Here is a 27,717-nt window from a genome sequence, read left to right on the forward strand (position 1 = left end):
CCATCCATTGGCGGGGGGGAAAAGTGAGATGTAGTTCTCTTGCATCATTTACGGTTCTTATTAGCAGTTTCCAGTAGGTTTTAGGTCTCACCTCTACCGAGCTTTTTTCAAGTGACTGAATAGCTTTCCCTAAGTAATGAACTAGATTAGCTCTTTCAAAAAGCCTTCACTTTTAGAAAAATCTTTATTCCCATAAACACTACTCTTTAAAGACTACGTTCAATTTGAGGACATAAAATACACAAAGAGCAGCGTAACACTGTTTGGGCACAGCCCTTGATTTCAGCAAGTGTGAAGCTAAAAAACTGACTACGCGAGTGAGCTTAATAGTAATGGGCAAGTTTACTACTTCTAATCTTCTAATGAAAACTGCCAGACTGAGAGTTAGACCAGAGGTATTTGAACAGCAGGATCACATGCCATGTCTTACAAAATTATATTAAAGCTTAGGTACTGATGAACCTCAGTAATTTAGAAGTGAGCTGTTATGCTACCTTTAAAGACAGAGTCTTGAAATCAAAACCTAAACTATTATTATTAGTGATTTTGCCACACCCTAATTTACAGAAGATAAAACAAAGCATCACTTCAACCGATTAATATAGCAAAAAACCAGTTGAAAGTAGATCTGCACGAGAACTCTCTTCATAATAGCCGTGCTGATTCTGTTTCACTTTCTCTAAGATAACTTGAAATAATTTAGATTTTAAGACTGTTTACAGTCTTTAAAAACGTTCTAAATTTTACAACCTTGATATTTTAAAACCAAGAAATTTTACAGTTATGAAATACTAAGGCTCTGTATTGTCAAGTCTATTTCAAGTTAACATTTGATGAGATACGAAACGGATTTCTTATAGCAATTTGTGTTCTGTACCCAAAATACTACTATTTCAGAAGTTTTCCAGCATTTTTCTGCTCTTCACCATTGACCACAAGATGGAGCAGCTAAACTTTGATAAGTGTACAGATTTTGAAAGGAAGGGTTGTGTGTATTTCATTTATATACCAGCATGGTTCATATCATGTTCCTCTCTCTATTTTAACAGAAACACTGTCGGGCTGCACCTCCACAGATAAATGTTGAATGCAAGATGTAAGAATGACAGTGGTAGTTGCAAATCCAGTGCCTTTAATCTTTCTTTTAAGAAACAAAAAAGCAAACTTAAAGAACTCAAAAGATTTGAGTTAGTTATAGCAAAAAGATGACAGAAGATCCTCCTTGTCGCTGAGCTGTCTCTGGTTCTGTGATGGAGAAGAAAGATACGCAACATATTTGAAGCTCAGCTTTAAATACAGCACGAAGTCTTATAATTATTGAGGGGGTGGGCATCTTCATAAATCCAAACTTATTTGAAGTATAGTCCTTAGGGAAAATGAAACAATTTGGATAACAATTAAAAATACGCTGCTCAATGCATATTTTGTTCACAGGGACTGAACAAAAGAACGAAATAAAATGAAGCCACTAGACTGGCTCTGTACCTTCATTTAACAAGTTCATTCCATCCTGCTTCCCATCCTGTGAGTGACCTGGATCCAGAGAGGACTGAGAAAGACTAACTTCTGCTGAAAGTTGGTCCAGACTTTGAAAACTTTTCCTGCAAAGCAAGTAATATTTAAAAGTAACACATTTAAAGATCTAACTAGATATCTTCAATTCTCCTTAAAAAGTTTTCTAAAACAACCTAGGCAGTTAATCTTTCTTCTCTTAAACACACTATTTTTTTTGTTTGTTTCCTAAAACACTGTTTTTTCCTCAAGCAATGATTTCCTTTTTTCTTTTTTTTTTTCTTTTTTTTTTTTAAATAAATTAATCCAAAGGAAGGAAATTTTTATGGTAAGCGAGAGAAACTGATTTTTTCTGCCAGCTGATCCTTGCACATTGTAACAGGTAATTCCAATAGGATATGTTTCAGAGTATGCTAAGGGAAATGTATAATTTTGAGTTTCCCTGTTCCTCTAAAGGTGAATCAAAATAAATATTCAACTTACTCATCCCATTGCTGATTGTGCTTTCTATAGAGCAGAGTGTCCAAGGCAACAGCATTGACATCCAGAGCTCCTGGGGAAGGCCACTGATTGGTGAGGTGAATAGTTAATTCTTGTCTTGATCTCAAGTCATTATTCTTTAGCACAGTCCTGTGAATGCAAAAAGCAGTAAATATCAGTCTATTAAATGCAATTCCTTAAGGTACAGAAAGAAAAACAAGACAGATACTCCTGACCAAGTTGATGTTCTACTTCGAGTGACCAACAGATTGCAATTTTCATAAAGCATCTTAAACTGTTCATTTTTCCTAGGGGAAGCAACTTAGAAACCTATTGAGATTTATTTAGAAACAGGAAAAAGTTGAAATTGGAATCTTTCTGCAAAAGCAATAAAAAACCAACTGCATTCGAAAGATTCTTTCTGCCAGCACGAAGGTAATTAACAGGCCAACTATTTTGCAAACCAGCTATGGGAACGTGATGTTCTTCAGGCTCCAAGACAAGATCAGCCTTTTTCCAATAGTACAAGGCAACCTCCAACCTACCCTTATACTGCCATAGAATAACTCTAGAAAGAAAAGTAATATTGCTTGTTAACCCATAAATCCTCCAATCCATGAAATACTAGGCAATAGTAAAACGCTGCTTTACAACCAGTTTGACTATCTGTGGCCTGAAGCAAATAGCGGATGTTACCTATCTCCATACTGAATGTACTCAGGAGTTCAAAGCCAAATGCCATGTTGTTACCTGAAATGCCAAACTGCATAGCAAATTAAATAACTATTCATGGTACACATACATTTATGGGAATTCACAAATAACATTGTCAACAGGTCTATTTTTACAATGCAGTTTTTATTCTGGTGGTATCTAAACTGTTTAGACAAGAATCTCAGTAAGGGCACATAACATGACCCAAAGAAACAAAATTTCCCACAAAACAAGGTAAGACAATAGCGAGTTCAGTAAGGAATTTTTAGTAGCCGAGTTTGAGAGAGGAGACAGATGCACAGCAATTTTGCAAGAGAAGGTGGTGAAGCACCACAGTGAACAGAACTATTTTCAAGAAACTTTTCTCAAGATGATGAATTCCCCCAGTGTTCACGCAAGTAAACAATCAACATTTCTACCCTGGGATCTTCCCCCTCACCCTCCTCTCTAAGGGGTCTACAGGAATAACCACTTTGATAACCCAAAGCTCTCAATAATTTCAAGTATCTTGTATGGTATTCACTTCCCATGTAATTCCCCTAATCCCATGGGGTACATTGAGCATTAAACAGGTCTGTTTAAAGGATTGTTGATTTGAGGAATCTGAAACACTGACCTAGCAAGTTCTTGTGAGGTTAACCAGTTACACTACATCACCTCCTTATTCAGAAGGGCTTCTTCTATGCTTTCATAGAAGTTTTGCGACAGAACATAGTTTGTATTAGCAACTATGCACACAGTAACTAAATGCGCATTCATAAGCATATAACACGTACATTTAAATTCCCATTTGGGCAATTCCTGTATGTTATCAGCACACAACTCAGCAGTAGGGTTAAGTTATTATTAAATAAACGTGCTGAGCAAAGATGACAAAACCACACATCTAGAGAAAAGTTGCTAATAGTAGAATTTTGGCATTTTACATAGGTTTCTATAATTGAGGCTTTTTCCACAAATCTTTATGCTATAGTAACCTGAAATTTCACCCTTTGTGTGGACAAAGAAATTCTGAAACAAAGCCTAGCCAAACTGCTCCAGGGATTTTAGCATAAGAACATTTAAAGACACTTCCAGCAGATCACTACTCAAACCACTCCACCATGCGCAGGAAGAAAACCAGGCATCAGGTAGGATACAGATGTAATTATTCCCCTCTTAGAACTTTTATGCTTTTATTTTGAATCTTTAAAAATATGTAAAAATAACTTTGAATATATAAAATCAGTCCAAACACATTATTCAGTATATATAAACTAGTATTATAGACAATAGGAAGTTAGACAAAATACTTGCAGCAGGTGCTGGTAGTTACCACCTATTTTTTCAGCCTTGTAGATTATTTAGCTGTTTGCTTTCTTGCAGCCATTTTTAAAATATCATGAGATCCCACTGCAGTAAAGACTTATTGAAGGCACTGCTTGCAAACAGCAATTCTCTCAAGATAAACAAAGGCAGTATCAATTTATGCATATTAACCAGACTTATTTTAAGAGTCACAGTATTAAACTGCACAGAATCATAGAATCATTTAGGTTGGAAAAGACCCTTAAGATCATCAAGTCCAACTGTAAGCCTAACGCTGCCAAGTCCACCACTACACCATGTCCCTAAGCACCCCATCTACACAGCATACATCATCCTCAAAAGCTTAATCACCATGAGGCAAAAATGAGCCTGCTACAAATATTTGAAAACAGGAAGAGGAAAAGAAACTGAGACAAAAGCATTTACTACAGAAAGGAGTTAAAAAAAAAAAAAAGGAAATGTGATCAAATTTTAATTAAAAAAAAGCATACAAATTTCAAAACACTCGATGTGAAAAAATGCTGCACAAGATTATCGAGTGCTGTCCTATTCTTGGTCAGGTCAGAGGAGCTCTTTCTAGAAGTTAAGAGCTCTCAAAAATCAACAATTTATTTTATCCAAGGCAGACTGAATTTCTACAGTAGCACTCTTGTTCCTCAGAATGCAAATACTGTAACTACTGATGGCCAACTCCAGGCTGCGGTACTGCAGGGTTTGAAGTTTCTTAACGATCACAATGAGTGCAATGAAGATTACGTGCTTTTCTCCGTACTTACTGTCAGGCTGTGTCATGGTTTAACCCCAGTCAGCAACTAAGCACCACAGCCTGTCCTTGAGCAGCAATTGCTGCCCCCCAGCCAACTCCCCCAGTTTATATACTGAGCATGACGTCATACGGTACGGAATAGCCCTTTGGCCAGGCTGGGTCAGCTGTCCTGGCTGTGCCCCCCCCCAGCTTCTTGTGCACCGGGCAGAGCACGGGAAGCTGAAAAGTCCTTGACCAGTGTAAGCACTGCTTAGCAACAACTAAAACATCAGTGTGTTGTCAACATTATTCTCATCCTAAATACAAAACACAGCACTATACCAGCTACTAGGAAGAAAATTAACTCTATCCCAGCTGAAACCAGGACAGAAGAATATTACTATTAAAACTTACTTGTCTGCTAGTACAGCAAAATAAGTTTAGCATGTACAAGCTTTCAGAGGAAAAATTAGAATAAAGTCTTAATAGAGCAAAAATAAGAAATTAAGAATTGGTGGAGAGCTACAAATGGCAAATAGGGATATTTGTGAAATTTACAAGTTTCACAAAATATTCAAGACTAAAATGTAAAATTAGTATTTTCTGTTATTTACACACATAAAAAAAAGGAACTCCTGAACTCTTTGGGCCTTGACTGGGAAGTATTTCAAAAGTGTTACTAGAAGTTCACATAAAAATAATGTGATATATAAGCTTCTGTATAAAATGCTGGTCTGTAGTAAAACATACTGAACTGGAATGGCCTATGTACAAACAGATTTTATTCTATTGCTTCTGTTCCAGAGAATGAACTGCTGGTGAGAAACACCAGCTGAAAACCAGAATGACCTGAACGCCTGTAGACCGAGACTCAAAGCCTAGATTTTATGAAGGATATTACCTCATAACTTATAAGCATAACTTATATGGAACAAAACCCATAACACATCATAAGAATAACACTGAAGATCACAAGTATGCAGTTCTATTTTAAAATAAAATTCAATAAAATATTGTTCTATTAGTTTTGTAGCTGTGGTGATTTAAGGATGATGCAAGATAAGGTTTGTAGACAATATGTTAGGCCATTTCATGGAATCATAGAATGGTTTTGGACAGAAGGGACCTTTAAAGGTCATCTAGTCCAACCCCCCTGCAATGGGCAGGGACATCTTCAACTAGATCAGGTTGCTCAGAGCCCCATCCAGCCTGGCCTTGAATGTTTCCAAGGACAGGGCATCTACCACCTCTCTGGGCAACCCGTTCCAGTGTTTCACCACCCTCATCGTGAAAAATTTTTTCCTTATATCCAGTCTGAATCTACCCTCTTCTAGTTTAAAACCATTACCCCTTGTCCTGTCCCAGCAGGCCTTACTAAAAAGGCTCTCCCCATCTGTCTTGTAGGCCCCCTTTAAGTATTGAAAGGCTTTTAATACAGGAGTAAAAGCAAGGACATTCCAAAAAGGGAAGAGGAAAAGTAAAAGAGACAAAAGGATTTATTATACAGAAAAGTTAAAAAAAGAAGGAAACATAATCAAGTTTCAGTGAAAACAAGCCAACGAGCATATACAACAAATTGTTAACTCCTTTTCTTCAGACTGGAAATAGAAAACTTGAAAGCCAAAAAGAAGATGGAAACAATGGTTTCTAAATATAATAATCTCAGGAAGGTAGTTGGTACATGGCAAATACAGTGGATCTTAATAAGAGATTGTATGATTATTTTTTAAATGGAAGAAAGGCAGCATGTGAGATACAACTGAATAGGGTATCCTGGACAGACACGGTGAGACTGTGGAGTGCAGAAAGTTTTGTGTCGAGTAGGGAGAACATGTAAGAATTTATTATGAGAGCAGGGGGGTTAAACTGATTTATGGTACATCACCTAATCTAGGCATGAAAAAATTCTTGGTTGTCTGAAAGCCTGTGAACTACTTCTCCCCATCCACTAACTGGTATCTTCTCTACCTACAATCATTTCCATCTCTTTATAATCATGTTGGCAAAAAGTAGCAGCAGCTCTCTTTTCTGGTCTGCAGAAGGAAAACAATTCTTTTTCTCCTGCTCTCAACACTGGTGCCCTGAGCAGTCCTCACCCCAACAAATATTGTTATAAAGTAAGTTCATATCGTGTTTAAAGTTCTGAAAAACATTACAAAAATCAAGAAATACTGAAGAGATGGCAGGCAGAGATAGAACATTTCCAATTCCTTTGGAAGTAACTGCTGAATTGCCATTTTCATACTGAAAAGTGCTGAGGCAAACCCAGCAAAATGCTTGATGGGATTTATTACAGGAGAGGCATTGGTGATGCTGGAGACAGAACGTATGTTCAAAAAAAATCACTTTTAAAATGATTAAATATCCTTTGTATTACTTCATGGCATAGATTTTTTCCATAATGCACATATATAAGTGTAACATACAGTCTCACCATGCTAGCCCAGGATACCCTGTTTAAGTTATGACATTTAAATTGTGGTAGGTTTTTGTTTCATGTCTAAAAATAGAAAAACTCCATACAAATTCAAAATACTACTGCAACTAATAACTTGTTAGGAAAAACAAGCAGCAGAAGAGATGGGAACATCATCTTAATACTAGAATAAATCGTTAAAAACTAACAAATATTTGGCTTACATTTATATTTTTTGTTTTCTACCTCAGGAACCACTATTTAAATTAAGCTCCTCTTAGAAAACAAAGAAAAGTATTCAGTAAAATCATACAAATTACTCCTTTGGATTAACACATCTAAGATTTCTGCATCTTGAAAGTGTGACCTGGCTTGACGTGCTCATCCATAGTGGGGGACAAGGAAAAAAGACAACCTGTATGTAAGGGTCCTGCATGCAAAACAGAAATTATATAAAGAAGGTGATTATCTTTGGTCACTTACTATACTTCAACTATATTACCTCTGGGAATTTAAATAAGTAAATAAAAGTCAATCTCAAGTTTAGTCCAAGCTAATATACAAAAGCTTTATCTTGGTAACCACATAAAATTTCTGGTCTTGTTTCAACTAGATTGGATTTCCAGTTTCCCCTGGATCAAATCCAGATTCATGCCATTAGAAGCCTTTTCTGCAAGACCCATTTACACAGATTTTTTTGTTTAATAAACAAAAAGTCAGTTCTGTTTCCAATTATACCTATGAAAACCCAGTAATTTCTTACCTGCAATTTTAATTTCTCCAAATCCAGAAAATGCCAGTCCAGTTGGCAATTTGCCCTCCTACCAGCAGATGAAGACAGGAAATAAACCAAACAGATTAATTCCCTAAGAAAGGGAATTATATCAGATGAGTGCTCCAGTTCAAGAACTACCTGAGTAGTGAAAAGTAGAAGTGAAAATAAAAGCTTAAAAAAAAATAAAAACATTTGAGTAAGAAAGAGCAAGCTTTAAAAACCTTTATTTAGGACAGGAAATATGGAATGCAAACTCAAATTGATAGCATACATGAATATAACTAAAATCTGTAAGAGCAACTCTAAAAGAAAAGGGAACCCTCGAATTGTCAGTACTGTAGCAAGACAGTGAGCTGTCTGGACTGGTATGTCATTGGACTTTGAGAAATTAGATCAGCAGGTATGAAAATGAGTTACTTACCAGTAGATTTTGATGCTGCAATATATCACCTCTCTCAGGTTTGTGCCCTGTGCACAGGCACAGTATTCCCCAAATTAGATGCCAGAGAAGTTAGATCCCAGCAGACTTTCTAATGGCAGCCGCTGCAGTGAAAAAAAGCAGGTATGTCCTACCGCACCACATTTTCTTACTCTTTCTGACTGGCCAACAGATCTTCGTGTGTCACAGCAATGGTACTAGTTGTGCCACAGAACAGATCTCCTTGAAGCTTCTTCAGCAATCTTTTTAGTCCTCCTTTATTATCTCCTAGAGATCGTGAAATATATCCTCCGGTAATAAAATTACTCTCATCAATTTTATACGGCTTTTGATTGCCTTGACCTTTGGAGCAACTTGGATAAGCTTATATTGGCAGAAATACTGGCAGCTTGACTCTTGAGTTCTAGTCTAATTATGGTGGAGATTTTATTTCAGAAAACAGACATTCAGAATGGATCAAAACACACTACAATATGTTAACTTTGCAGTAGTATTTTAATGAGCACGTACAGTGTGTGACTGACACTTTTCATGTCCTTGGACAAATAACCAGGCTTGATACCTTTGGAGGAGGATAACAGGCACAATGAGTTTCTCCAGATAGTAGGTCTTGACTGAAAACAAGAAAAATACTGAACTTGAGTTGTAACCAAACTATTAAAAAAGTAAAGAGCAGCTTTTAATTCCATTCTTCAACTATCAGATCTTTCTGCTGGAAAATGGAGGACTCGGCAAACAGCTTTTTTTGACAGACTATCAAATCTGCCTTCAGTAAATATCCTCTCAAACAAAGCTTGGGAAAAAAATCCTTGAATGACATGTCAGTCATGTAAATACAAATTATCTGTCTATAGCTGAACTCCTTTTAGAAGAACACTTCTATGGGGGCAAGGAGGGGGGGGAACCAAAACAAAACACCAAGGTTTTCCTTCAGAACAGATCAGGAAAACTTCACCAAAACCAGTGGTCTTCTCAATATTTTTTTGCCATTTTAACATGTTTCCCTTGGATTTAGTAAAAACAACAGTATCAACCGCAAAATGGTTGGGTAAACTTTGGGTTGACAGAACAACCACTTTTTTTAAACTTCCACTCACATATTAAACGAGCAAGAGTTTCAGCAGAGATAGCCAACATTATAACTGTAAGATAGATCTTCTACATAGACAAGTATTTGCCAAAACCAGCATACAAGCTCCTTCAGAATGCCATGTTTCTAATTACAGAAAAGTGAATAGGGGAATGTTGACCTACTTTGAAGGACAGAAGACCATGTTGGTTTTTTGTTTTTTTTTTTTTTTAAAAAAAAAGGGGGGAGGGCGGCAAAAGAAAAAGGAAAAAAAAAAAGGCAGTAAGCCGTAAGTAATATAAGTTCTTCCTGGTAGCCGAATGGGAATTAATACAACTACCAATCTATGCAAACAGTAAGACGGAGCTTCAAAGTCTAAGGCACTTGCAGAATGAAAAAAATGCAGGATGAAAATCTCATCCAAAGGTGGGGGGGAACCCAAACAAAAAGTCACACACACAGAGAAAAGAACAGCAGAAATGGAGAAATGGGAAGGGAAAACAGGGGGCAAATAAAAATCTTTGCCAAGTGTAATTTGAGTTATAATTTGGCTAACAAAATACTGAAATTTTTTTCATATTAAGTGATTGCATAAGAACATCTCAATGACAAACACAAAAAGCACCAATCTAAATCTCAACTACTTGTTATCCAAATAGAAAGGCAGCTAATAAAAGCCTCTTGCCCAAGAAATCAGGTAACACACTACACTCTATTTTCTTGGTTATAACTGCACACATTTCACTTTTTCTATTTTAAGCCTTTCCAGAAATCATTTAAATTGTGTTTTATTTTAACAAAACATTGAAAAAACCCAAGACAAAGTTATAGCCGAAAAACTGGATTTCAAAGAAAGAAAAACAAGTTGTATCCTAAATTTACAAACACCATCCATAACTTTAAAAAAAACCCAAACATTTCTGTGACCGTGTGTGTATGCACACTGACCTATAACTCACTTTTCTTTTTGTCAAACTATTTGTATTTTAGAGAAATTTTTAATTTTGTTTTGAAAGTATAAAATGGATTTTTCTATTCCTTTTTACTGGATGAAACTTAATTCTTGATCTAACTTATTTAAACCAACAAATAACATCAAATAAAACTGACATTTAGGATATCAATTTCTTTCGTCTAAAGAATCTTAGAGATTGCTTCAGTATATCAATGATAATGTAATATCTCTGCAAATACAGAACTAGCCTCTCCTCACCATTCTAATCTGGCATTATTCTTCCACCCTTAGAAAAAATGGTTATATTTTTACTATTTGTCATTTAAAGTCCATTTAGTTTGGTATTGAACTTCATGTAACTTGCATTAAATGTATTAGCAGAATGTAAATATAACTTTTGTTCAACTCTTCTCATTTACATATAAGCACTATCAAATACTAGCTTTTCCCATCAGTATCTTCCAGAATATAGAAGCAAATCTACAGTAAATGAATATGAAGATTAAGAAATGAAACAAGAAAAATTTGGACTCTCAGAAGCAAATAGTAATGCAAGTTTATTTATCTAAATGGGTAAAGCACAAAGAGATCCCATTCATTCTCCATGATTGAACTCTATCCCCTCCATTCGCAGGGAGTATCGAGTTACTGAAACCCTTTTAGGAAATCAAAGCCTCAGGTTCACCTGTTCTAGACATGAGATAATTCTCTTTGTGGAATTAAGAGGAAAACTTTGATGTTTATTGTATAGGCCCTTTAGCATTAAGGCCAAAAGGGCATACAGCCAAAGCGAGTATTCTTTTTCTGCCACAGTTCAGGTAATATTAACAGAGGAAGAAACTCCAGGATCCATACAATATGCTTTCTTACTGGGAATGTGCATCATTTGCAACTGCATTGCACTGAGACCCTCAAAGGTTCAATACCTCTCATTATTATTTTGAAAGGCCTGACATCCCCCTGCTCCCAACTGTGTAATTCTACATTGGATAAAAATTCTGGAATTTGGAATGCATGAAGTGCTAATGTCCAAGTAGCTTAAAGCTTTCTTGCTACTTTTATGCAATGTCTTTATCCATAGAAGTTTAGCTATGGGAGAAAAGAGAAACGATGCCACTATAAAAACAGATTTTAGTATTACACATTAGAGACTCAGAGAAGGGGACACATTGCCATGCTCATGTAATTAAGTACGCAAAATGGTCAAATGAAACTCTCTATAATTCTCTAACCCACCGGGGGGGGGGGGGGGGGGGGAAGAGAGCAGAGAGGAGAGACTCCTTACAAAAACGAAAAAACGAGTATTTTTCACTTCGGAGTCAGCCAGCATTTTGCTCTAAATATATCAACACATCTTGTCCTTGAAGACACCAACAACTTCAAAAGCTTGTCACTTTTTTAAAATTTAAGGTTTATTTTAATATAAATCTTTTAAACCCACTTTTTAAAAGTTCAGAATGAGATATTAAAATATGAGGGTTTAAAAATAAATCCCTCCCTATCTACTGCATCTTGCAGAGTAAGTCCTTTTCTTCAGGCTGCTACAAATCCAGAAACTTTTGGCTTCCTACCGTGCAATAAACCCATGCAATCCCTCTGGATTCTAAGAATAGCGTGTCCTGCATCATGTCGGAGGCTTGGCTGCAATTTTGTTTAATTCTGCATATTTCTTTGATGTACCTCACTCTGTATGCTTCACTCTTAATTGCAGGAGTCTGTCTGTCTATGTACTATGCCCAGCTGAACTTTTCCTAGTTATACTTTTAAGCAAAAAGGAATCTCCCATGTCTTCACGGGTTTCCATCTCACTGAAAACAGAACTTTCCTTCTTGCTGTCTATCCACACCTTTGTAAAATCGAACAGGCATACAGTATTGCAGCAAACCTCAGAAGAAAAAATTCCACAAAACCGAATTCCAAAACACTGTCTAAACAAAACAGTTTTAACATACACAATATTTTTTCTACGCTGTTTAAAAAAAAAAAGTACAGCCAAGTTGAGAAAAGAAGGAGCTGAAAACAGACCAGAGTGCAATACTAAGGATTTAAAACTGCTGCTGCAAAGTTGAGGGAGACAGAGGACATACAGGAACCATTACAAATAAAAGCGTGCCTAACGTGAATTACGGTTTGATAGCAAGGATCCATGAAAGCTTCAAAAGGAAAGAAGGATTAGCATTCTCAGTTTTGACATTCTAGGAAAGAAATTCGCTAAGAAGATCAAACATTAAAATTTAATCTCCCACTTCCTTTCAGTGAGAAAATAAAGCAGCTACAACAAATTGGATTTACTGTACTTACGCAGTTGAGGAATTCAGTTTCTTTAAAAGAAAAAGTCTTACAAGAGAACTATCTCAAAATTAAGGTAAGAGTACTAAAAAAGTGATCCAGCTTTCCTATTTCTCCCGATGATTTAGTTTTTGGGCAAAGATTACAAAGCCAGGCAACCCACCTTTAAAGTTTTACTCACAAGGAGACACAAAACACAGGCTAAATTTCAAAGCCTTTGCTCAGACCCTTCTGCTTCTCTTTCCTTGGACGAGCTTTTCTTTGCTTTGTCTCTGACAGCACAGTTATAGCCTACATCCTCTACAACTTTCTGCCCTCATCTGTGACCCTCCCCTGCCTGCTCTTGGGCACAGTATTTGTGGCAGCCCTCTGAAGGCTCTAGGGCATTTACAAACAGAGTCTTGACAAAGCAAGGAAAAGCACAGATACTATTTTCGTAGGCAAGTTTTTTAACCAAATGGGGCATGATCAGTCTTTGGAAAGGAATCACCTTTGCTACAAAGAATATAGTAAATCTTCCTTTAAGTACTCCATAATAGAGCTGATAGAACATGGTGTATTTGAAACAGAGAAGCTCATTTTGCCTGGACTTAAACATGTATGAATTTACTCTGGCACGCTGCTCTCACAGAAGTATTGTGGCTATGTTCAGGTGCTGCTGAGAAGGAGCTGACAGACTTCTCTGAAGGGCAGGATGCATTAGTCTGAGCCCAATGCAGTGCCAACAGAGGGAAAAACAGGTGTGCGGACAGAGTACTCCAACAGTCAATGCCTGGAAAATAGCGAAGCGTAAGTGACAGGCTGTGTACAACTCAGGAGTGGAAACATACAGACATTTACTGTAATTCAAGAGTGCCACTGATGCTCTCAGGGTTGCAACTAAACTGTTGCTTCCTGTCTTTACAAAGACATTTGTATTATCCAGCTAGGAACTGCAGTACTGCTGGATCTATCAGACAGCTATATTAAAATATTAAGAATGGAGTACAAGTACTGTCTGGGCCTTGAAAAGACCAACAAATTCTGAAATAACAGCCAGACAAATTAAATAAATCTAGCTTTAAGATTTGTTAAAACATACAAAAAATTCTTAATTATACAAACAAGCTTAATACAATGTAAGACGTGAGTGTCCCTACAATTTTATTTGAGTCTTATTTGTGCCATAACCAAAGACAGAACTCCAAACAGAAGAGTTTTCTTGAATTTACTTCCCTCCACAAAATGCCAGAACAGGACAGGGAGATAGGAAGAAACAGCAGAGGGAGATAAAAACCAGAGCGGTGTAAAATGTAGCATAGCCACTGAACCTAAGAAATACATTTTCAATACATGTGATAAATTAAAAAAAAAAAAAAAAAAAATATATATATATATATATAGCACCAGTTGGGACAAAGGGGCTGTACCATCTTACACCAGGCACACCAGCCTGAAAACCTGAAAAATACCTTAGGAGTAAACCTATGTTGGTAAATATTAGGCCAGTCACTATTGTCATTTAAACAAAAATCACAGTAGAAGAAAAAATTTTAAAGCATTTTGAGGTTTTTTAACCTTTGTATACAATGTTTTCCTTTTTCCTTATCACTTTATTTAAAAAGATTTTTTTGTTAAAGTGATTAGCTTTTATAACATCAGTGAGTCACTATGCAGGAGATGAGTCACTATTCAGGAAATTGATGGAATCTCTCTTGTAATCACACATCAATATTTAACATATATAAATATCAATTTCAGATGCAGAATCTGAACTTTAAAGTGACAAAGATCAGCAGAGTTTGTCGTAGACACAGGTAGTGTGTAAGCCAAAAGAAAGACTAAGAATAACCCTAAGGGGGGAAAAAAGCCTGTGTAAGCCGAGATAAAAGTTTTAATGCAAGGATTTTGTGGGTAAACAGTTCCAGATTTTGCCCAGTCACTTCTTTGACTGAGCTAACTAGTCCTTCAAGGCAGTGGTCTCCAAAGTAGGGTGCGTAAGAAAAACCTTTGGGGTACGGGAAGAAAATACTTTTTGTATTGTTAATACATGAAAAATAATTTTAAAATAGTGTTTATTTCATCTTTATCTCATCCTTTTTAATTTCTATTTTTGTGTATGTTTTATAACATATATAATACATTAGTATAGTAGGACATATATGTAACTTATAAATAAATAAATATACCTATATTAGGGGGTTGTGCTCAGAATTTTTTGAGTGATGGGGTGCGCAATCAGATGTGTCTCTGCTCCAAAAGACATTCAACACTTCTTTGCAGGATCTTAGAGGAGGAAGAAATGGCTGCCTCTGAGTTTTGAATACTCCAGGATACATTTCCTTGATGATTTGGGATCCGTCTCCCATCACGTTTTGAATGTTATGGAATTCAAACTGTTTTCTTCAGTTAGACATTGCATGGATCACAGGCTTCTCTTGGCCGTCCTCCTGTGAGCTGTTAATTTTAAGCACTTTAAGGCCTTAAGAAATGCCCCACCCTCACTGTAAAAATACACTATTTGTATAGAAGAATGGAGCCAAAAGCACTGTTCTCTGATGTTCAACTACAAGTCCCAGGCAAAAACACATCCCAGTGACAGCAAACACTTCTGAAGAAAGCAAATGAAAGCCAGAATATGCCTCATCATTATAACAATTGACACATATCACTAGGAAATCACTTCATCTGGAGATGCTGCAAGTGGTAAAAGAGCAAGCTGTTCTTAGAGTAGAACAGAATAGCTCCAGTTGGAAGGGACTTAAAGCGATCATCTAGTCCAACTGTCTGATCACTTCATGGCTGATCAAAAGTTAAGCATATTATTAAGGGCATTGTCCAAATGCCTCTTAAACACTGGCAGGTGTCGTGCTTCGATCACCTCTCTAGAAAGCCTGTTCCAGTGCTTGACTGCCCTCTTGGTATACAAATGTTTCCTAATATCTAGTCTGAACCTTCTTCTTGATCAGCTGTGCATTAGTTTAAATGTGTCTGACTGATGATCAGGTGGTCGATTGCAGTTTCACTTTTCTAACTTGATTTGCCATCAGACAACCTGCCAGATGGAGACATCCAATCCCCAGATGGGTGGGCATATTACTAAGAAAACCAATTAAGTTGAGAGACACAAAAAAGTTACTCTCTTGTGAATAACTAATTTGATAAATTTTCAGCTTCACTATTTTCCAGATACTGGTATTCATGAGATCCACAAAATGGCTTTTAACTAAACTGAAAACTGTGTTGCTCATTGTAGTTTGGATACTCAAGCGTGTGAGACAAAGGTAAGAATACTAAAAATTGTAGAACGTTAAGTTTTGCATAGCAGCTGCAAAACAAAAATTACTTCCAAGTTACTCCAATCTCCATATTTATTTCATGCTTTACAGCAAACTGCCTTATTAAATGTGAATATGAAAAAGTTTCTCTGTCGGTAATCTAGTTTATAACCTGAAGGCCTTATTGATCACTAGTGTTATCTGGTTTCCAAGTCAGCAACAATAACCACCTACACTGCCCAGAAAGTCAGATCTCTATTCCCCATCCTCACTTTTTTTTTTTTTATTTTGGAGGGGGGCTGCGGGGGGGGGGAGGTAGACCTAGACATAGACTCGGATTCTGCCCAAATCCATTGAGAATATACGTACAACATTTTGACTTGCATGCCTGTGAAATACCATTTTGGAAACATCAACAAGTACCTACTCAACAGAAACTTGAAGTGGTAGAACTTGCTGCCTTAACGACAACAGCCAGTGGAATAGAAAAGCATCATTAAAAAGAAAATATAGAATGTTTATTTATAATAGTGTCCATTACACAGCAAATTATTCTAAATCATACCTCAAAGTGTTTTACAAACAGTAATGTAATCTGGTTCGGGCAGAATTACAATCCCAAACTTGCTCTTAGCTGCTGGTAAAGAATCCAAAAAGATTACAGCATACATTCACTACTTCAAAATGCTAATGGTAGGGGAGCAAAACACTAAGATTCGGAATTACATGAACACCATTCTAAAACAGCTGGACCATAAAAAGCAATTGGCCAAAACTCATGCCTCATTACAGACACATTAGTGATACAATATATTCTGCTGCCACATCCCCTTTGGTCAGAATAAAAAAAAAAAAAAAAAAAAGAAGGAAAAAACAAGTATGAAAGAATTATTACAAGATGTTAATTGTGACTGGTGTTCACCATCAGAAACCTGCTAGGAATATTTCTTCCCTTCCCTCTCCCCAGTAAGGAACTACAAGTTCCTAAGCCACTTCAAGAAGAGTTCATCTGAGAGGCACGCTACACTCACAGCAATAACAATGCAGAATTATATGTCTCTCTCTCAAAATATCTAGTGTAGTCCAGGCTCCTGACTGCAGTGTCTCATAAACAGCTATACAAGAAAACACTGCCAAGATACAACAGAAACTGCTCCACAATTTGAGCCTTTACATAAGCAAGCCAGCAAACACAATCAAACCCCAAAAACTGAGATCTTTAGAACAGTCTGATTGCAAATAGCTCAGCTAAAAATTAACAGCAGGTCTGAACATTCAAAATTTCCAAGTATGAGAGTGGGTTTAAATGAGCTTACACCTCCCTTACACCCACCGCAAATAATCAGGGAGGCCAAAGAAGTATAACATGAATTGTTAGCTATATCAGTAAGTTCAGAAAAGAACTCAAGAACAGGTATCTGTCAAAAGCTTACAGGCAATCAGAAAAAGAAAACAAAAAAGACTCAGAAAAACATCTTCTTCCTCAACTCTGAAACTGGCATAAATAAAATGCAAATACTGTATTCCTGAGGATTTTAACAAAATCCATTTCAAGCACTGCCAATAAAATGATCTACCACAAGACAGAGAGGGGAAGGGGGGGAAAAACCAAACCAAACCAAAAACTTTGCTTACAAGCTAGAAGTACTTTTTACTGCATAGAAAAGACCCTTCCAGGTGGTATCTCTATAAGACATTAGACAGAGGAAACCAAAGTACCCCAAAGCCATCTTTATATTCTTTTCATCCTGGATTGTTTCAAAGGCCAGAGATGGATTTTACTTCAGGGTTCAGACATATAAAGATTTCTCCAGATATGAGGTAAAATAATTTATCTTGTATTTGTTATGAACAGAACAGAACACACAATTAATTCAGATGCATGCTATAGCAGTCTTGTGGCAATTTATCACCACACAGCAAGTCTTCCATCTGTCTGGGTCTTTAAACATTACCAGGGAGTGTCTCTGTAAAAGGACAGCATCTCTCTACCCAAAAGACAGGGCTGGGAGGATGAACTACCTACTTAAATATTTATCATATTAGGAGTCACATATGTTATTAAAAAATTAAGCCTTTTCTTGTTGTTTTAGATTTTGCCTTGCATTGAAGAAAGGGTGAGTAGCAAATAATTCCATCAGTTTAAATATTTTTAGGACTACCAGATGAAATTCTACTATGTCTGAGCCCTGTGCAAATAAAATAGAACCTATGTGAAGAAAATAAATATTTCTTTATCCTCTCTTGCCTAACATTTTAAAAACACTGTTCAAAAGGAAGCTGCTACCAATATTTTTTAAGGGTAGCCTTAAAGCTGGAAGTAATAAAATATAAAGAACATTTTTTATAAAATGTGTTAAAAATTTAAGCAAGTTTACTGTAAGCCATTTCAGATAAAAAAAAAAAATTAAAAAAATCTCTCAGAATTATTCTGTCTTACACTACTGCAGTTTTCAGGGGAGCCATTTCTGAATATAAGACTTGTCAGGAAAAAAAAAAAAGCTAGAATACATCCATTTCTTTAAGAAGTTTGACTCATTTCCACAGGACCAGAAGTTCTTCCTATTGTAGAGTTAAATAAGTTAAATAAATTAAGTAATAGTGCTCTAACAACTTTTCTCCATTATACTAACTTACAACTGGTCTTGCAGTTCCACAATGATATATTCCAGTTGTTCCTTCTCCATTTTATGGGCTAGATCCATATCTTCAATTCTTTGTAACAGCAGTTTATTCTGTGAGACAGATTCAGATAGCTGGTTTTCTCTGAGTCGTACCAATTCTTCAAGGTAACCCTGGAAATATAAGTGTTAGAAAGCCTTAAAGAATACACTATAAAAAAAACTTTTCATTATGTATGGTGCAAATCTTCAGACTAGATATAAGGAAGAAATTTTTTACAATGAGGGTAGTGAAACACCGCAACAGGTTGCCCAGAGAGGTGGTAGATGGCCCATCCTTGGAAACATTCAAGGCCAGGCTGGATGGGGCTCTGAGCAACCTGATCTAGTTGTAGATGTCCCTGCCAATTGCAAGGGCGGATGGACTAGATGACCTTTAAAGGTCCCTTCCATCCCAAAGCATTCTGTGATTCTATGTATGTTCACATTTTTCCAGTTTAATATGTATACAGTTCTACTTTGGTATTGTTGTAGGGTTTTTTTTTTATATTTTTAAACAGACTAGTAAATTGACTTAAGATTAGTATGATGTTTCCTAATAGGTACCAAGAAAATAATGTACTTATTTATATTCCTGCAGAGGAATAGAATAGTGGATGAAACAATAAGACAGGAATGCCACCAGCATGAAACACTAATTCATTTTTCAAAAACAATATAGAACAGTCACTAGTACAAGAAAAAGATCAGAACTCTACAACTTAACAGATGCAGGATGTTAGATATTGTGTAAGATGGACAAGAGTAGAATGTATCTATATGGACCTGTATAGTTAATGAAAGGGATCCAGAATTATTATTTAAAAATATCCAACATTACTTTAAAGTTTATTTGAAAACTGCAATACCACATCACACATTAAAAGGACAAAAAAGTTATTGAAATAAATATTAATCTACAGTAAAGCATAAGGCAGGACAACTGGTGAAGGTCACTTTTTAGTAACATTGGACATGTACAGCTGGAATGTGCATGTGCATTTATGTCATCATTTCTCCAGCTGACACTCCGACGACTTAGGCACCTACAAAAATCCAGAATGTGACTAACAGCAGCTGTGACAGTAAACTGGTCACAAAGTACGTTCACAAATTACACATGTGGTTACACTACTAAGGAGTCATTTCTTTTTCTTCAAGCAGAGTCCCAGCATGTCAGATGCTAGTAACTTCTTGTCAATTCTTAGTTAAAGCTGGATACAATAAGCCTATACTGCATAAAATTTTGCACGTTCCTTGAAGCCTGTGGAAAAATGTGTAACTCTTTCATGAGTGCCAACATTAAAAAAAAATTTAAAAAAGGTAGTTTTCATAGACACAGAACAGGCATAGTCCTGTTGAGTAGGAAAACAGGTTTCACATTAGCTGGTCAGTAAAATGCTACTAATATAATTCATTACCACAAAGACGATTAAGGGTTTGGAGCATCTCTCATATGAGAGGAGGCAGAAAGAGCTGGGACTGCTCAGTCCAGGGTTGGGAGGGGAGGGAAGAGGGCGAGGAACAGAATCAGATCAATGTGTATCAATATTTAAGGGGAGGATGTAAAGAAGATGGAGTCAGACTCTTCCAAGTGGTATCCAGTGAAAAGAGGCAACGAGCACAAACTGAAACACGGGAAGCTATTTCAATGTAGGAAAAAACTTTTTTTTTTTTAAATTTTTTTATTTATTTTTAAATGAACACTGAAACAGGTTGTCCAGACAGGCGGGGGACTCTGCATTCTTGAGATATTCACAGCCTGACTGAACAAAGCCCTGAGCAACCCGCTCTAGTCTACCTTTTTTTGAGAAGGGGAGTTGGACTAGACAATGTCCAGAGGTGCCATCCAACCACAACTATTCTCTGATTCTATGATTATATACAGTTCTATCCACTGGATATATTTATATTTTATAGGAATTTATTTTAGTCTCAGTTCAAGTTCCAAGGCATCTTGAGAGCTTTTCAGTGTGCCTAGTTCTGCCTTGTCAAATGTTAGTTATCTTGACTGTTAAGGTACTCCTTGGAGCTATAAGTAGTGCCTTTAAAGTACTAAATGATGCATTAGGACATACACAAATTTCCTGCCTCCCAGAAACATCAAACATTTTACAAAAAGATTTTAGATATGAAGCATCAGTATCAGAAACAGAATACTATGAACAGTAAATACCTTTATCTATAATGGCATGGCAATGCATCATCCCACCAGTGAAAGCATATAAAACTCCAGTATAAACAGTACACAAAGAATTTAGGAGTTTACTACACAAAAGTAAACAGTTCATGCCATTCCAAAATAGGGAAGGGATAACTTCCACGTAAGTAACAAATGTGTAAACTATGACTCATTAATCTGGACAACAGACAACTTGGAAAAGACAAACTCATCATATTTCCAGAGTGGCCTGGAAAGGGCTGGAAGCAAGTGACTGTTCATCATTTATTTAAACACAAGAGCTAGGCACCATGAAACAAAGCTAGTAGGAGCCAGATTCAAAAGACAGAAAAGGAGGTGGCTTTTCACACAACAGATGGTAGTTATGCAGAATGTTTTGCCAAAAAATCATTTGGATGCTGAAAATTTACAGGGGGTCAAGGGGATATTTGACAAGTATTTGGAAGAGAGATCCATCACAGGTTACTAAACGGACAAACCTTATCAGCTTCAGGAAGTCCTTGAGCTGATATGCATTGGCCAAGAATGTATTAAAGGAAAAACAGTGCATATAGATTTGCTTTGTTTTTATTCTTCCCTCCACATCTACTTCGAGCAAGTATCCAAGATAGGATGGTAGGATAACCAAGGATTCTTGGTCTAAACCAGCATAGCATTGTTGATCCAATAAAGCAATGCTAGGATTTACCTTGCTAAAATAATACCTGACCCTATCCTACCATTCAAACAGCGCACAAGATACAAATACTTGAAATCCAATTGCTTGTCATATTGCGACCCTGGTAAACTTCCTTCACCTGTGCTATTAATGACTGCACATACTTACTTAGGAGGCACAGAAGGAATTTATCATTGTTTGTGCAAAGTGAATGACAACAGAGCAAAAGAAGGATCTATCAGACTCACTATATCAGTTACTAAAAACACAGTATTTTCAACTTGGTCTTCTTGTCACAAACATGCAGTTTTCCAACACACAAAATGTCAGAAAGCCCCTTTGTTTGAAAGAAAACACTCTGTCTCTGATTAACTGGTATCTACTGCAGTGTATGCAACTTGATTGTTGCTGCAACTTACTGCCATGAAAAAGGTCTTGAAAGGGGAAGGAGAGAAACACTCAGGAAAGGAGTTCTATTCCATAGTCCATCTAACCTCTTAATGGTCATTTGTTCAAGTTATAATAGAACAGATGTAGTATAGTTGAAGTGAATCAAATAAAAATTTGGCAGGCACATCCCAAATGAAAATTAGACAATGGAAAATTTTCTGTCTATGGGAATAAAAAAGTATTTGGCTGCCGCAATTGTCAAGTAGGCATTCTAAAGGAGGACAATTAGGAAAGTGTCAACGGCTGTCAGAGAAGCTATCATTTTGAAAATTGTATTAAATGCACCAAAGTTTTCAAAGAGTTATCATGGAACTGACTTGAAATCACTCCTACATTAGTTGACTACAGAAGTTGGCAGTTCATTAAGAGGATACTACAAGGCATAATGTGACTCACTAAAACAGTAATGCTCAAAAATTTGAAATACTCAGTATCAGATCAGCAAATAACTTCCCATGGAATTGAAATGTTTCTGGATCTTAGACTCGTGAATAAGCCAAAACCTCCATTTGCTGCTACAGCCACTGAAGATCTTTGTGCTTTTGTAGACACAAAGCTACCTAGTGATTCTGGCTAGTGGATTTGGACACCGTGTTTCAATATTGTTTGTATAGATGTCTGTCACAACTTTGATAGGGTATCCTTCATGGAGTATCCTTGGAAATGAACCACCTGGATGTACCAAGAAAAATAAACATCCACGTGTTTTGTTCTCTTCAATACTTCTCCAGAGCTGATGACACTGTCCTCATTAAACCCCAAAGTATTTTACAATCTTCAGGGAGAGGAGCGGCAGAGGAAGAGCAGAGTTCCTATGTTTTTGTCTGGACACAAGGATGAAATGCTGTCTTCAATAATGTTCCTGTGCTTCAAGGACTTTTGGGGTGGGGAGGGAAAGGTTTTAATTTTGTTTATGTATTTGAAGAGATTCCTTTTGAATGGCACATTTTGGTTTACAAAAGCAGAGAAAATGTCCTCTGTACCAGAGAGAGCCCCAAGGAACACAAGTTCTTTCCAGATGGAAACAACACTGGCTGAGAAGATTGTACCAGCAACCTGGATGCCAACATTTAAGGTCATATTTCAAAAACAAGAAGTCTAAGGGACCAAAAATAGAAAAGAAATAATTGTATGTATATTTTTAAAAAATACCTCTCACATCTTTCCCCTCTCCCCAAACCTCTTTTCCCTCAAATTAATGAGCAAAGATACTTAGATACACTGAGGACTGTAAAATTTAAGACCATTTACATGAAGCTAAATAATATTTAATATATTTTTCTGCCTTTACGTAAATGGATATGTCACCAGTTGGCTGGTGATGAGCTTTGGCTCCATCACCCCACCCCCCCCCCAAAACTAATCTTTTACCTTCTGTTCCAACGCAAGCCGGTACTTCTGTTCTACCCTTTTGCATTTGTTGTACCAACTGTTTTCATCTGTGATGAAAGGAGGACCAACATTCTCTGGAGTGCTGCCTTCACTGCCACTACTGCCCAGTGTTCTTAGCTCTTCTTCATCACTGCTGATGCTGTCAGAACTGAAGGATCATATTTATTAGCCAAGTGAAAAGCTGTGTTTGTTAAAATGCAAATTCCGCTTGAAATTAAAGCACCACAGTTCTTAAAGATATCTAAAGCTCTGTAAACCAAAAAGAATCAAAAGGTTGGGATAGATCATCAAATACAACTTATGTTTCAAGCTTTTATTTGTATAGCCACCTAAAGAATGGGCAAAGATTTCCTTGTGATCTTAGTCATGTTGTCTTAGGCAAGTCGGACAACTGTACTTGGGATACTCTCCTGGAATACAAGGGGCCAATGCATTACAATATGCTATCTAAGGAAGTGGTGACTTAATCTTTCCTTCACAAATTCAGGGCAAAGAGTAGTATCTGAAAATATATTGTATTTGTTTCTAGAAATGCAGAAAAATAAAAGTGATTGTCGTTATGTGAAATCATGATAAATTTAAATGAGAATGTATAGTTTTGGTTATAGCAAAGACCACATGCCTGTTATTTCACAGAACATAAGTATCTCCCTACATAGCATGCAGATTCATTGTTAAAATATCTCCATGTCATCCAGAATCAATGTATGCCACAGAATTCAAACATCTATCTCAAAGAGAAGAATTTTAAATTTATCCCAATACCTGTTTGAAATGTTCCGTTACAACCGTGCTTCCCACTACGTTAACAGCATTTACTAGTTTTTTAAGTAATGATTCCTGTGACTCCATGATCCTGCTGTGATGCAAATTCTGCTTTAACTGAATCATGCAATTTGTCATGAACATGTAAGCTAATGAGAACTTCAAGAGAATAACTAGGGTGTTTCATGTTCAGTTGTACGTCTTCAAGACTACTCCTAACTCCCAACTGCTTTCTTCATTTTGGCAACCCTAACAATACAACACATCCCATTAATTTCCATGCTTTTTGGAGATGCCAAATTGCTATCTGATCTGTCAGATAGCAATCCTTCTTTTTATTATTAATCATATAGCTGATTGGAGGAGCAAAATGTAGCTGGAAAGTGAGATTATATATGCAACTGGTCATGAATTTCTATTATGTGCTTAACTGCTCATACTGCATACTGCTTATGTGTCATATCTTACCTTTTACCAGGGCATATATAATTTTTATTTACAAAATAACTATTTTTAAGTTTATGGCTACACAAAAAAGGCCCAAGAGAAAGGACAACTCTGTCTGGTGATCTTCAAAGGAAATAAAAAGTTTGTTTCCTGCTGAACTGTGATCCTAATCCAAGTAAAAAAAGTTAGCATGACTCATTCTGATGAGTCATGTAATAACTCCACCAGTCTGAAAGAACAAGGTAGCTGAATGCAGAGGTTTGTATTTAGACATGGATATTATTTTGAATGTGAAATGAAAAGTAAGAGGCCCGATATGAAGTAAAATTTTGCCAATGAAATAAAATTTAAAAAGTAGTGTAAAGATAAAAAGTACCTTTGGGTGAACTTCAAGTATGGTGTATAATCTATGACAGCTGGAAAGCTTCCATCCAATCCCTCACCCTTCAGACAAAAACTGATAAAACAGAGAAACAATGATAAGATTATAACAAGAAAATTAAATGACAGTGACAGTTGAATCTTACCAATGTGAAATTTGATTTTTCTTAATTTTTGGTAATAAGAAAGGCCTAGAGTATTTAACACTGAAATCCTACTCAGCCAAGCTAGACTGTTTAATATTAAATAAGAGTCAGTGAGGATATTACAGGATAATGAAAACCCCAACATAATCAAAGAATAGATGAGGGTAAGTGGTATCAACTCTAATTTTTAAATATTCGCTTTTATTCTGAAAATACAAATGGATTGCAAGGGAATAACAGGAAAAGGAAAGTTAGCTGAAGCAAGAGAAAGAGAAGAGCTGTAGATGAGCTTGGAATCTTCAGTATTTAACCTCATTTAAAGTGTTTGCCGAGTGCTTATTTAACTATCCTACTAACTTTAAGTCAAAAATCAGTTCTGAAAAATATTTCAGAGTCTTTCTCCTTTCAGATACTTTCTGGTGTTGGGCTGCAGGAAGATGAGGAACACTAATGAAACTAACTTTCAGAAAATGTTCTTAAATGGCTGTAGCTTTATGAAGCTCTCATCTGCACTGTATTCTTTTTCTACTGGATATAAAAGATTGTATTTGAATCATGTTTAATTATCACAGAAATGACAAAATTAATTATGCCTCCACAAGGCTCATATTCCTCCTCCTATCTCTGTCATCAAAAAACAGATTCTAGTAAGACACAGCTTTTGCTAACTTAATTGCAAAGTGCCATTTTTGACAACGCAGTCACTTAAGTGGTATTTGGGAAGTACATCTGAAGGGGTTTTTTCCCTAAGAAAAGAAAAGCAAAGAAAACAACAAAAAGCACCCTGCAAAACCACAATTATTTTAAGCAGATACATAATTCCACATTGATGTGAGGGGGGAAAAATATTTAGATTCTGTTCTCACCTGGGTTCCCCATCTCCACCCCAAAGTCTTATTTACAGTTCCACATAGATAAGCCAGTTAACATTTATAAGAGACTGTTTGAACTGAAAAAAATATATCTCAAATATAACATGCAAAGAATGGCTACAGCTTCCCAGCCATTCAAACCACAATACTATGAATTATATGTGGCACAATAAAAATGGTCCTGTAGCACTATGTTCCTATTTTGCCCAGAAAATTTCTAGGCTCTTAAAAGCTGCATTGACAAAAACTTAAATGTCTCCAATGAGAACCAATCATTACTCTGAATACTACTAACAGATACCTGTAAATATGCTTGTATTAGAAATCAGAGGACAAAGGAAGAATAAGTGTGCTCATACAACTAAGCTCTCATACCAGTAGTATATATCGCTGAGGATCATGCAAGAAAAACACAGTCAGATGATGATTATTTATGGGCGGATTTACATACTGCAGACCTACTCTTGCTATGTTTCTTACTCATGTATAGCTATAGTCCTTCCAGGTATAGAGCTAATGCAGAAGCTGTTTAATTTCACATAATGTAAAGCTTAAACTAATAAAATCTGGTAAGATTTGAATTTGCTGTACGCAAGGCTAGCTCTCCTATCATCCTGCAGCACACTTCCATTCCCTCAGAACATATGTTGAGGATGCAGTTAAGCCAATCTAATGACTAAATGCTGGCACAAGAAGGTCTCCCGTGTTTTCAACCTCTCCCTCCCCATTGGTTTGGTTTTGTTTTGTTTTTTTAAAACTCAACCAGACATTCCCTTTCCCCTCCTTACAGTGGTACTGGCACTTATCTGACTCCATGATGAGCTAGTTCAGTCATCAAGACCTGAATTTTTAGGTTTTTTTCCCCTTTAGCATTCAGTTGCAGTTCCACAGGCAGCTGAACTAAATGCTCACTGCCACCAGAAAGGGAAGATATTACTCAGTCCTTTGTATTCCTTCTCTTCTCTATGCCTTATGGTCCCATCATCTCTGCCACTAATAGGATGCTTACATGAACCAAACTAGCTAACAACAAAAGAACTATCCTGTCTTCTTACTGGGTATGTTTTTTCACTCTTTAACAAGTTAAGCTGGCTCAGAGAAGGGTCCAACAAGCGTCAAAACTGGTATAAGAGTACATAAGCAGGAGTAAATCTCCTTTTGGCAACAGTCAATCACTCAGTGCACCCAGTGAAACTAAGTGCTGTTTTCTGCCAGTTTATCTCCTAAACTGCTTTATGACAAGCATTAACGCTGCTGCAGGGTCAATATTAACAGTGTACTGCCAGGAGACTGGAGAAAAGCATTATCACTCTCCTTTTCCATATGCTGTATTACAAAACCCTTCCCCAGTGGCTCTATATGAAGCTAAGTGGGCCCAATCAGGCATATTAACAGGGCCTTGCACCAGCCAGGTTTGATCTTTTCATAGGCACTCTAGTCTTCATACCTTGCTGATGATATGATGACACACCCAGATGTTTTTTATATTATCTAGGGTGTGCTTGCACCTTCATTACCCCAAAATACAGAATTAATCATATAACAAAGCACACAAAAGTCTAGCTAGAGATTGCAAAGGTAAATTAATGTAATCCGATGATATTTTGCAGTTCAGCTGCAGCTAACTATAACACAAATTAATATTAAATGGTCATTTGTAGGTTAAGCTTTTAAAATCTAGAAGTGCTAAATTGAAAGATACCTACACCTTCTACATGTGCAGTTATAATACTGTCATTGAGTACCAGGGCATAACCATGTGCTTAATCACAGATTTTCTTACAGTTTAAAAATAGCTTTAAAAG

At 36.5% G+C, this 27,717-nt stretch overlaps 1 protein-coding gene across 1 annotated transcript in view; it reads right to left on the bottom strand.

Annotated features, from left to right (window-relative positions):
* Nucleotides 1–27,717, bottom strand: part of RUNDC3B (RUN domain containing 3B) — a 54,286-nt gene that overhangs the window by 3,375 nt on the left and 23,194 nt on the right. The window contains exons 6-10 of the mRNA XM_087775644.1: nt 24,890–24,970; nt 23,281–23,449; nt 18,597–18,754; nt 1,996–2,142; nt 1,486–1,601 (exon numbers count right to left, since the gene is read on the bottom strand). Coding sequence (XP_087631770.1) covers nt 1,486–1,601; nt 1,996–2,142; nt 18,597–18,754; nt 23,281–23,449; nt 24,890–24,970 — 671 coding nt within the window. The remainder of the gene's footprint in view (nt 1–1,485; nt 1,602–1,995; nt 2,143–18,596; nt 18,755–23,280; nt 23,450–24,889; nt 24,971–27,717) is intronic.

Source organism: Nipponia nippon, unplaced genomic scaffold, assembly GCF_047370975.1.
Source record: "Nipponia nippon isolate SJK-2023a ecotype South Korea unplaced genomic scaffold, ASM4737097v1 scaffold_1, whole genome shotgun sequence".
Classification (NCBI taxonomy): domain Eukaryota; kingdom Metazoa; phylum Chordata; class Aves; order Pelecaniformes; family Threskiornithidae; genus Nipponia; species Nipponia nippon.